The sequence below is a fragment of the Glossina fuscipes genome, unplaced genomic scaffold (genome assembly GCF_014805625.2).
Source record: "Glossina fuscipes isolate IAEA_lab_2018 unplaced genomic scaffold, Yale_Gfus_2 1, whole genome shotgun sequence".
Classification (NCBI taxonomy): Eukaryota; Metazoa; Arthropoda; class Insecta; order Diptera; family Glossinidae; genus Glossina; species Glossina fuscipes.
Genome location: NW_023998415.1, coordinates 13,056,129 through 13,068,087, shown reverse-complemented (window position 1 = coordinate 13,068,087; position 11,959 = coordinate 13,056,129). Strand labels below are relative to the sequence as shown.

Here is an 11,959-nt window from a genome sequence, read left to right as displayed (position 1 = left end):
TTTTTTTATGTTTGCTCACGTAGAATGGAGGCTGCATTGCGGGTCTCTCAAAATAGCTCTCTAGGTTCCCTGAATTAATGATGGTCTTAAAACTATTACACGCTTAAAAATTTTGAAACATGCGGACGAGATCAAGATTTTTTTTTATCATTGAAAACCAATGAATCGATCGCTATTCTACAGCGTGATTTACATCAGCTAAATAATTGGGCCGGCCTAAAGCCGAAGTCAGCGAATGCTGGAAACTAGATCACTCAAGAAGTTCTGTGATAATGTCGAATCACTCTGCTGACAATAGTAAACTTGTAAAAGTTGAATCGTTTCTCGATATAGGGATTTTACTAGATTCAAAACTTTGTATTAAAAAATCGAATGCGTCGTTAAGTTTCGTGGTAAGATAGACGAAATAGGCTGGTAATTCATATATTTATAAGTAGCAGCAGTCTAGTTCCTTCCACACCGCGAATATGGTGTCGTATGGTATCTTACTACCATAAGGTACCTATCGTGCCTATAGAATATCTACAAAACCAATTCCTTTTCTTTGTTTTATGGAATTTAAATAGGGATACACCCGTTGCCGGTGCCTGCTTTATATAAATTGTTTAAAACTCATAAATCTGCCTAGTGGAGAAATCGGAAGATATTTGCTAGGAACTACATTCGTGGGTAACCTCTCGGACTATTCGATACACTAATAAGCTTTGTTAGAAGAAGTTACACCATGTCAAAGACATAATTAGAAACCAATCTTATTGTGTCATTGTAAGATTAATGATGAGTCATTAAATCCGCTCCGACCTGTCTGTAAAGCAGCTGTCAAAATTTCTATTCTTCTATTATCCTATACTAAATACACAATTATATGTGCCTCTGCGAGTATTGCTTTATATGTACAATTAATAACTAACCATAAGTTATCGTTGCCTTGTAACATATTAATGAATAAATAAATTATTAATAAATATAAACATACATACATATATTTATGTGCATTTCGGCTTAAGAGGCTTTACGCCTAAAAGTATCTTAAGCTATTAATATTTACTGTTGAAAACTTTGTAAAATTTCTCCAATGATTTATCTAAGCGATAATATATTTTTTACATAGCTTGCACCCTAATCGAGCTTTGTTGCCAACTTTTATATTAATATCTTTAGTAGCTTGTTCGCTTTTGTCAAAAAAATGTAATATTTCGATTACTTTAACATGATGACGTCAGGGTGTTTTTCTGAGCTTCGAAGATAGTTAGAAGTTAAGGGATATGAGTTGAATTTCTATTGAAAAGGCTTCGAAGAACTGTTTTTAAAGTCGAAATTTTCAGCGATAAAATAGCTAAAAGATTTCGCCAATTTACCCAAAATAAATTCAATATACATAATTTTATGAAAAACTTATTTAAGGCGTAAAGCAAGGGATAAGTGTATTACTATCTTTATTCTCTCATCTCTAATATACTTTCTGTTGTTAGAAAGATTAGCAAGATGTGTGTATATATATATATATGTGCATACTTGTAGGAAAATGAAGGCCGCCGTACAACAGGATATGAATGACTATCAGGCTTATCGTCAGAAGGATAATGTCTAACATGTGCTTGAATACTCTCTTGTATAAGTTGTACATACTTTTTGTGCTTTTAATAGAAAATCAAAATATGTACACAAGTACCACTTAGATAACTTAGTTTGTTTGTATTTATTTTATGTCACGATTCAAATTTCGAAGGAACTAAACGATATGCTTTAGAAAATATTATAGATGAAAACATGATTCAATGTATAAATGTAAAGAACGTTTTTTCAATGAATACATTGTAAAGAGTTTTTGATAACTGGCCAATGTCAATATAATGATTTTCTTAACATAAGACATAACATCAACTATCTGACATTTATAACAGAAATTTAGGGTTAGATAAAGGGGTACACATATAGCCGGACATTTGGTATATATATATATATTCGAGGCTAGTAAAAGTTTTAAGATTTGAAAGCTTTTTTTTTTTCATTCACATATTTAAAAAATTTTTGAAGGACAAAACAAAATATCGCAACCAAAACTTTCCAAAATCTTTACTTATATGTTTGTTAAAGCAATACATTAATTTTTTATACAAAAGCAATGTGGAACTCTCAACTTAACTTTTCCTCATAATTTTTTTTTTTAAATTTCTCTCATGACTTCTGTTTATGACCGAGAGGAACGATCTAATTGAAACGAAATTCAACGAAATTCAGCGCTCACTGACTTGTTTTTTTTTTTTTTTTTTTTATATATAAAGGCCTTAACAAATGCTGAGAGGTAGTATTTCATATATTGTAATGTGACAGTGTACCTTAGGTTAAAGGAAAAGGAGTGTTTTTATCGTCGTTAACTTCAGTTGCGCTCAGCATCTTTGTCATTATTGTGAATAATGGATCTGTTCATCATAAAACTAAACGTTATTAAATCAATGCAGTTCTCTTAAATACGCACGGTTTCGTATGGAATCGCACCTGCACCAGTTTTAGCAATATGTTGCTTAACCTAACTAGCGGAACTATGCAGTAAGAGCATGACTATAGTGTCACAAATTATTATTAATAGGGATTTTTTTGTAGATGCAGATAGCCTGGATGAATTAAAAATCATTATACAATAGTTGTGTATTATATGAGAGTTAGCTGGATTCCAATTGCCAGACGGGTTCTGCAACCACTACCTAAAAGAAATCAAAAAAATTGCAAAAGTTCTTATACTTGATGGCAATCATTCGCGTAAGATTCTGGGAATTAATTTGATTCCTTCAGCGGATGTGTTTCAGTTTCGCTTTTTAGGACGGTTTTGTTAATATTGTTGCTACTATAGAGAAACATATTATCAAATGTTGCGAAACTGTTCGACCAACTAGGACCTATAATTAAAATTTTGATATAACAGCTGCGATTACTTAAGCTAAATTGGACCGAATCAGTTTGTTAAATTACCGCAAAACGAATGGTATCACTTAAAAAACAATTTACGAAGATACACCAATCTACTATGAACAGCCTGTTACGACATGCACGGCGCCGCAAGTACGTCAGAGAAAGTATATTATCGCTGTATGTATGTACGAAATTATGATGATGAAAAATTCCATTTTCGACTTTTAAGAATGAAGTTACGAGTTGGGTATGGTATTTAAAGAAAGAATCGCGTTGTGCGCTACATGCCTAATAACAAAATTATGGATTCAAGGATGGCCATTAATTAATTAATTAATTAATTAATTCAACTTATGCTAATTTCAACTTAACTTTAAACTTAGGCTTCTAATAAGCTTAACCCATAATATTTCACTTCAGTCAACTTTTGGGAAAGTTATCATCTGAGCGATCAGAGGCATTCAGCTCCTTCTCAATAGTTGGTGTTTGTTTATGTGGTCACATATATTGTGCCTCCTGTTAAATGTTATTGATCACCTTCGCTTTGTTCTTGCTTTTAAGGCCGTTCATTTCGGAATAGTTTCGGATATAACAACTTATCCTTTCACCCGTACCCTTAGAAGATTCGTCGTGAAGTCGGAGAGTTCTGAATGGCGTTTTTTTGCGACAACACGCAAATTTTCTCGGAGCCAATGGCGAACTTCAAGGTCTAAGGGGAAAATGTTTTCAGGAGAGTCATCAAAAGGGCGCTTACAGGGCAGAAACCGAATTCAACTTATGTGTCATCCCAATTATTTTGAAGCACTGTAGGAGGCGGGATTGAAGTCCATCAAACTTTACCCAGAGAGAACTTTAGGCGGGCTTCTACCAAGCGCCGTGGAAGAGCTGGAAGCCGCTTTAATGGAAGTAGGACCTCTTGTGACTTCTAGGCATATTACTCCAATGAGTCAAGATCCAAATGGCGACAACGCACTAGTGCCTCCACCCATCAAATAATAGGACAAATATTCGGTACGCTACCACGGGAATTACCCATCATAGCGGCAGAGAAGAAAATTCCTTTCTTACACAGTTAGCGGCGCCTACGCACGCAAACATGATTTTTTGTTTATTACTCGTAAAGTCCAAAATATATAATTGTAAAAAACTTCCACGTAAGTTCTGTAGACGGTTGAAAATTGGAAGAAAGGAAAAGATTCGGATGTGTTTTCCGGTCCGAATATCATTTTCTTACTTGTTTATACAGTTAAACCTGTTTTTGTGCGATTTGTTTGCTGCGAATTTTTTTGTGCGGTCTATGAATATGTAGATATGGATAATATCTCTACATATTAATTATAATATTACAATTTTTTTTTTTAATGTTTCCATATATTATTGATTGTTTATTTTGCTTGGGAAATATTTCCTCGCTACTTGATTAGACTTTGATACATTTTCCAAAAGAGAAATTTTGTTTGCGGTGACTCTCTGCGCCGCATAAAATAAATTTTCTTCAATATGTTGTGAAAAATTGTTTTTGTTGCATTTTTTTTCTTTTCATGCGGTCTATGTGCACCGCACGAAAACGGGTTTACCTCTATTAAAGAAATGAAGTGCTTGAATTACCAACAATAATAGTATGACGAATACGGCTAAACTTATTTGTAATGTTAAGGCTGATCAAAAATATACAAATGTACGCATACTAAAGCGTTTCCATTGCTTGTTTCCTTATTTATTGACACCTCAATCTTACGGTTTTACGGCTTTATTCGCAATTTAACGGCAATCGCCCGTTACTTACAATTGCTTTGCAGTGTGTTTCATAATAATAATATAATTCTAAGAACGTGGATGGGTGAAGATTATTGAATGTATTAATTCTACGGCATATATGTGAATTCCTTACTTAATTTAATAATTTAATATAAATTATAAACATTTTCACGGAATTTGCAAATATAATCATTGAAATGCTTAGCGCCTTCAACTACTTCACACTTAGAATAGCAAAAGTGATAATAAATCAAAAATATATCTTTCGAACCATTCGTCGCATCTGTTTTATTCAAGCTTATTGCAGACGTTTTTCTACATTAAAAAGGTGCTCCTGCCTTGCAAAAATGCTTACCCTAATTAAAATGATTTCAATATTTTTAATTTCAAGGCTTCAGCACATAATGAAAATAATTTTTAGTTTTTCTTACAGTCGAGAAAATGGTAAAGTTAGCCATTGTAATCAAAGACAATGAAGCAAATTTTTCTTAGTAGAACATTTTTCTTTTTTTATTTGATTTTACAGTAACATAATGGTTGGAGCGATGTCTTACTTTGGTAACATACATAAGAGCTGAAGCGTTAATAATGCGGAGAAGAATTGTGATTAGTGCTGATTAGAAGTTTTTCAATGTACACACTCAACAATTATAATATTATTATTTTTTAATGCGAAAAATATAAGAAAATCGTGCAAAAGAAAAGTTCATTAGTTTAACTTATGAATTTCAGTGTTAAAGTGCTATTAAGTCAAATGCTTAGGTATTTTTTTTGTTTTTTGTGCCGCGCCTATTTACCCACCATAAATATATAGAATAATAACGATGCGCGAATGGCGTTAGCTTTATATATAAATATGAAAGCATTTGCAACAAATGCTTGGCGACAGCAAAAGTTTTTCCTCTCATCCTTTCGCTATGGTTTTACGATTATTTGAAAAAATGAAAAATCCATTAAAAGGGTAATTGGCCTTTTTCGTTTCTGTAGCACATCGACAATGTGAATATTGTAATGCACACGTGCGGGAGATGTTAAGATTGTGTTATTGCTGCTGTTAATGCGGCCGTGTTCATGTGAATGAGAGGGTACCGCTTTTTGAGTGTTTTAAAGTTAGTCTTTAGTCTATCGTAGAGTAACGTTTAAGTTTCAACTTCTCTTTTGTTCCCTTTTTGTTTTTTTGTTTTTCATAAAAAACATTTTAAAAGGCTCACGACCGCGCATACATCTCTCCAATTACGTACTACACTGTGCAACACTTCAATTGATTTACCGATAAGCTACCGGTCAGTATGAGTAGATTCAAACCGTGCATGGCCAATACTTACTTGCGGTGTGTTTTCATTTTATTTATTTGCCTTTTATTATTTTTATTCTCATCATCGAATTACTTTTACATATAGGCATATTCGTTTCGTCAAAACGCTTGCAACATCCAGACGGACGTTTCAGAGACCCCATTATGATCTATATCAAATTCTGAATTGACTTGGGCATGTTTGTGAGTTCATACCTATGAAGCGATCAGCTTCGAATTAAGCGAAAACCATAAGAACTTCTTGCAGGCAGATCGGTATTGAAAACTAGACAAATCGGCCGAACGACAAGTCTACAGTGTAAAATAAATGAAAAACATGTCCGCTTTTTGCTTTTTTTCCTTATTACTTATAAGCAACAATTAATACAACGTAAAAATTTCCACATACCTATATGTGAATGCTACAAAAATAAAAAAGTCAATCATGTCTATCCATCCAATGTTGTGCTATATGAAAATATAATTTTAAGCTTTTTTTTAGGAAATAAAATGATGGGTGTATGTATGTATGTATGTATCATAACCGAATATGATTTCTGTTCTTGTTTAAGATTGTTTTTGTTTAATTTAAGTGTTGCGGTTAAGTTCTGTTGGAGTAAGTGAAAGTAGAATTATTGAACATTTAACGAAAAACTTACGCTCATCGTGCTGACTTTGAAACAAAGTTCGTTGCATATAAAATGAATCATGCCTATTGTCAGCGATGATGCAAGGTTGGTGATGACATATTTGTACCGTTACGTTATGACATTACTTTGATATCGAAAGAATGCTGTGTTAATTTGCGATCCTCACATTTTATTATTGCTTTTTGCGTATTTTAATGCGAGCGCGAACAAAATTATAATGAGAAACTTTTATAATCCTTTTAAAGTTTAAATGTTTGTGTGTTAGCAAAGTGCCATCAGGATTAATTTGAAAACTCAATTATTGCAATTATTTGCATTAATTTTAAAGAAAGATTTAAGTTGTATGAGAGGCGTCGATGCTTTCATGCATACATGTTTGTAATCGTTGATCGATGGATTATATAGAAATTATATATTTTTCTGCGATATAAATAGTTAATTAAAAATTGGCGTGACGTGGCAATTATGTGCCCGATGCAGAGAATATATTGCATCTCAAAGGAATTCATTTATAATTACATGCGCATAACTAATACAATAGATTAAATAATAGAATGCAAGAAGCTCAAGTCGACTCAAAGAATCTTTATAAAATCTTGGCGTGAATTGTGTGTCATGTTAATATATTTAACATGAATTTGATTAATCGAACGACTTAAATTAAAAGAGATCTATTCTCGAACTTGAACTAAACGATTGATTTTTTTTTTTTTTTTGCCTTAAAACGGGATAGCTCAGCTAATAAATTGCGAGCGTTCCGTTTAACTTATTTAGCATTTGATAAGCTGCAGCGAGCACGGGTACCTATGGACAGTGTGACTTTTCCATTTAAATTGAGTCGTCATTTTTTTCTAGACTGACGCAATCCTAACTTTTATATCTGCGTATTAAACTTCGCGTCAATATCTTGAACAACTAATGAGGTAAGCTTGCTTGCTTTCATTTTTCATTCGACTTGATCGACGGAGTTAAAATTAATGCCCGCAAACGGTTTTTTGAGTAAGAAAAATTTTTCAGAAACAACGCAGTGTGAGAAGGTGCATAAGTGTTGTTCCAAAATCAATAATTTTGGTAAATTACTTCACGCGAACGACATTTCGCGCTTAAATAATATTCTTTGTTAATATTTTGAGCCGAGGAAAGGAATTCATAATGCATTACAGCACGATATTCGAAAAAAACTTATTGCTCACTTTTTAATCATAGTAGTACAAGAACTCGAAAATCTTACGCTCAAAAAAATATTACAAAATGTACTTGCTTGTGCTTCGAAGCGGAAAGGCTTTTTAAGGCTTTACATGGTGCAAAAAGACACTTGGTAATACCATAGTAAGGCTTTGCTATATTGTTATTTCGCTAATTTTGCAGATTATAATCATTCATTTATAGTATTCGTCTTTTAAAGTAAACCGATGTTTGTTCTCGATCCTCGAATAATAAGTGGTTCTCGATTTGTTGCCCTATTTCTAGCATCCGGATATATGCATGAAATATTCCGCATAATATATATATTGTCGATCAGTCTAAGATGGCCAGTGTGTGTGTTAATTGTCCACGTCCATTCCTCCGTATCTATTAAACGCATCAATGGTAAATAAATAGGAATTTTCTGATAATGATCATGCATTAAGTCATCGATCCGACAAACTACAATTATGGGTATCAGATAAAGTCGTGAAATATCGAACGATCATTGAACGAATAAATAATAAAATGCTGTGCAGTGTAAGATGACTATTTTTTGCATTATGTCTAACATAATAAGTAAATTAATTTTGAAATATTCATCTAAATCGAATACAGTATTTTTTCGCTTATATTTGCAATCAGATATGCCTCCATGTCATGATGTTAGAAAATCCCCAGGGCTGGTATGATTGATCGTTCGTAAGGTGTGAAAGCGATTTCGGGAAGAAGAGCAGTTATATAATGGAAACAGCAATCAACCATAATGACTTTAATATTTCCCATTTAATCTCACGCTTGTTCGTCTGTCCGTAATGAGTAAATAAATGAAAGAAATATTACAATAGTGAGAGTACAGTTATTACGAAGTAAGGCAACTAATAGTTAAATATTTTGCTATATCCAATAGTAAGTGAAGAAGAAGAGTCTTGAAAGACGTTGAAAGCCGCCATTACGAACAATAGACAATAAGATGTTATTGAACACGCTTTAAGAAAGGCAAGGGAAAGTTGTTTTTTTTTTTTTTGAAGAATTCCCTTAATCGTGACTTCGATAAATGCGATATTTTGTTATCGAAAAATAATTTGCTTTAAAAAAACGGAAAATATTCCATCACAAAAATAACGGGCATAACATACTAGGCATACTTTGTTTTGGAAATACATAAATATATGTAATTCTTATATAGGCGTACTTGCGTATGTTTTGTACGTAAGAAAATCACGCAAAGGTAATAGATTGTTGGAAAGAAAGGAATTTCACTTTCATTCAAGAAAATAGAAAAACGAAGAAAAGTGATTTCACACTTTCTCACTTTCGCTCTCCGTGTGCTAACATTCTTATTCTCACCGCTAGGCATAACTAACTCTCTTTGCTATATATATTCAATACCGCTACAAGTGCATTGTAGCTAAGTCACAATTAGTTTCGTTTTTTTTTTTTTTTTTTTTTTTTTCTTTTGCATTTGCTAATGTTTTGTTTTTATTGTTCCTTTAATATAATTATTGTTTTTGTTGTTACTGCGGCTAGCTATTTGGGTCATATATTTAAATTTTTTTTATTGATTTCGCATGCGAAAACAAAATTTTAGTTCAACGCTACTAATGCACAAAATTCAATCTGAAATTCAGGAAATTTTATATTTGACAAAAAAATTCTTGTATCACGAATTAGCGAACTGTAAATTCAACTTATTTGGTTACATATTAATGTAACGTACGTGCGTACTTATTTGAAACTTACCTTGAAAGCTTTGAAAGAGGAGACCACATATGAGGCGCCGTCCTCTAATTCATCTAAATGATATTTACGATCGCCATCCATAGAGAAAACGTAGCGGGCACCGCGTGGCAAATCCATTTTTGGAGAGATTTTATCAAGAAGATTATCAAGCGAAGTTATGTCGCGGCCAGGACGGTAGCGCAATTCAACGCCGGGAAAGAATGGGTCACCATTGCGATAGAATACCACACGACGAGCTTTCCAATACGAGAGATTCGAATAACGACTGGCCGCACTCATAACACTGTTCATGTGAGCATTTGATGACAGTTCAGGACGTGATTTGGAACGCACAAGAGGCTGGACCGGTGGTTGTTCGGAATTCTCACTCATATTGTCTTGATAAACTGGGGTATTAATGTCTGTTCGACTCTGGCGACCCGAATTTGGTAAACCAATCTTACGCTGCGACCAATAGTCATTAGTAGCTCCTGTAGCTCGGCTTATATCATAGTCATCTTCGTTGTCACTGGCCGGCGGATAATTTCTATTGCGTAAATCTGTCAACAATTTTACTGGACTGGAATGGTTACTAGTATCGGCTTGTGTGTGTTTTAGCAAATTCTGTTTACAATTGTTGTTGTTGTTGTTGTTGTTGTGATTATTGTTACTATTGTGGTTATCGTTGCTGTTGTTATTGCTATTCGCTTTTTTATATTCTGATTGTATTTGTTGTTGCTGATGATGTTGTGGCTCCCCATATGGTTGTGTTGGCGACGTATTTGGCGAAACGTCTCGTTCGAGTTGTGCGGTCGTACTAAGTTGTGGCGTTGCTCTGCCGCCATCCATAACTGATGGCTCGTTAGTTGAACCATTTAACGCGTTTTCGTGCTCTTCTTGATTGGACATGACTTGAATGAATGAAATCAATGACGTCGCGTATATTGTAACAAAAAGTACTACGAAGAAAAGCACACAAGCGAAAAAAAAGACTTGAAGGAGGAAAACTAAAAATCAAATCTAAAGAAAGCCTTCGTTTACGCTGCTCTGCACAATGTTTGTTGAAAACAACAGTTTTTCTTTTTTTTTTTTTTTTTTTTTTTTTCTTAAAACTCTTTTCTTTTTTTTTTTTACTGTTGTATAAAAGGCGCGTTGGTCGCTTATTATTTTTTTCCCTGCTGTTATACTTGAGTTTTGTTTAATTTGATTTTTAGGATACGCTGCGGTCTAACTTTCCATTACATGAGTCAAAGCTGTTTTCGGCGAATATGGGAGACCGTAGATAAATTACTTTCAATTATTACTTTTTAGGTGTAACTGCTTGTCGTGACATGTTTTTGGATTAGTTATTTTAAGAACTTGATTTCTTTTCAATCGTTTCGAACTCAATTTGATAAATTTCTTTGTCTCTTAATCGACCTTGACCCTGTGATAAGTAAAATATTTGCATAATACATTTTATTCGAATTAGTCAGCGAACTATTTCTAAAAACCGCAATTACATTATGTATAAGAAAAATTTCGAGGGCATTTAGAGATTGTTTCCCAATGCCGTGCCATGTGCTATTTGTTACATAATGTTTTCTAACAATTTTAATCTGACTTCTTAGAACTAATCTACAAGACTCCTTAGAAAGTTGATCATTTCCCAATTCGCCTATACTTAAGGAAACTCTTTCTAAATATTGCTCGACCCCGTGGATTAAATCAGCCTTATTATCGACCAGTATATGATGCTGTATTATGGTTATTAGGGAAAACGAACGCAAGTCGACAGTGTGGAATTGTAGCTGATGGTGCGATGGATCGCGGACTAAACAATAGATTAACTTATTATTGGAGATTAAAGTTATAACCTAATAAACATTTTCAAGGATCATTAAAAAATATAAATAATGAAAAACAATTAAAAATATTGCAAACAAAGTAATTTTCCATTTAATTTGCATTGCGTCAATGTTAAGGAACTTTTGTGCGTGAGGAAGTGCATAACGTAGGCCAACAACGTGAGTCCCTTTTTAACAAAAATTACACTTCTTGTCAAAGATCTAATTACTCCTTCATCTATTTTTACCATAAAATTAGACTTCGTTGACGCATAGAAACTTCTTTTTAATGAAAACCCTTTCCATTCATCATGTTGACTGAAAAATATGAAGTATGGGCACAACCAACTTTTATATCAAAATACTCGTACATCATACAATGTTATTATAAAATAATAAAAAATTGGATGTTTTTCTTCAATAAAGACTTTCAGAGGCTTCATAGGGAGAGAGCCCAAAACCTAAACATTCGCAGTTCAAATTTGGCACAGTTAACGTTTATGCAAATTTCCTTTACGAATCGATTTCCATATAAATACTTACTTTTCGTGGCAAACATTTCATATATATATATATATATATATATATATATTTATATATATATATATATATAT

At 33.1% G+C, this 11,959-nt stretch overlaps 1 protein-coding gene across 1 annotated transcript; it reads right to left on the bottom strand.

Annotated features, from left to right (window-relative positions):
* Window positions 1-2,630: 2,630 nt before the first annotated feature.
* On the bottom strand, window positions 2,631-10,428 carry LOC119632395 (echinoderm microtubule-associated protein-like CG42247). The gene is made up of 3 exons (XM_038025283.1): window positions 10,338-10,428; window positions 9,541-10,121; window positions 2,631-2,705 (listed from the first exon to the last, which is right to left on the bottom strand). The coding sequence occupies exons 1-3, from the start codon at window positions 10,426-10,428 to the stop codon at window positions 2,664-2,666; spliced, it is 714 nt and encodes a 237-aa protein (XP_037881211.1). The 3' UTR covers window positions 2,631-2,663.
* Window positions 10,429-11,959: the final 1,531 nt, after the last annotated feature.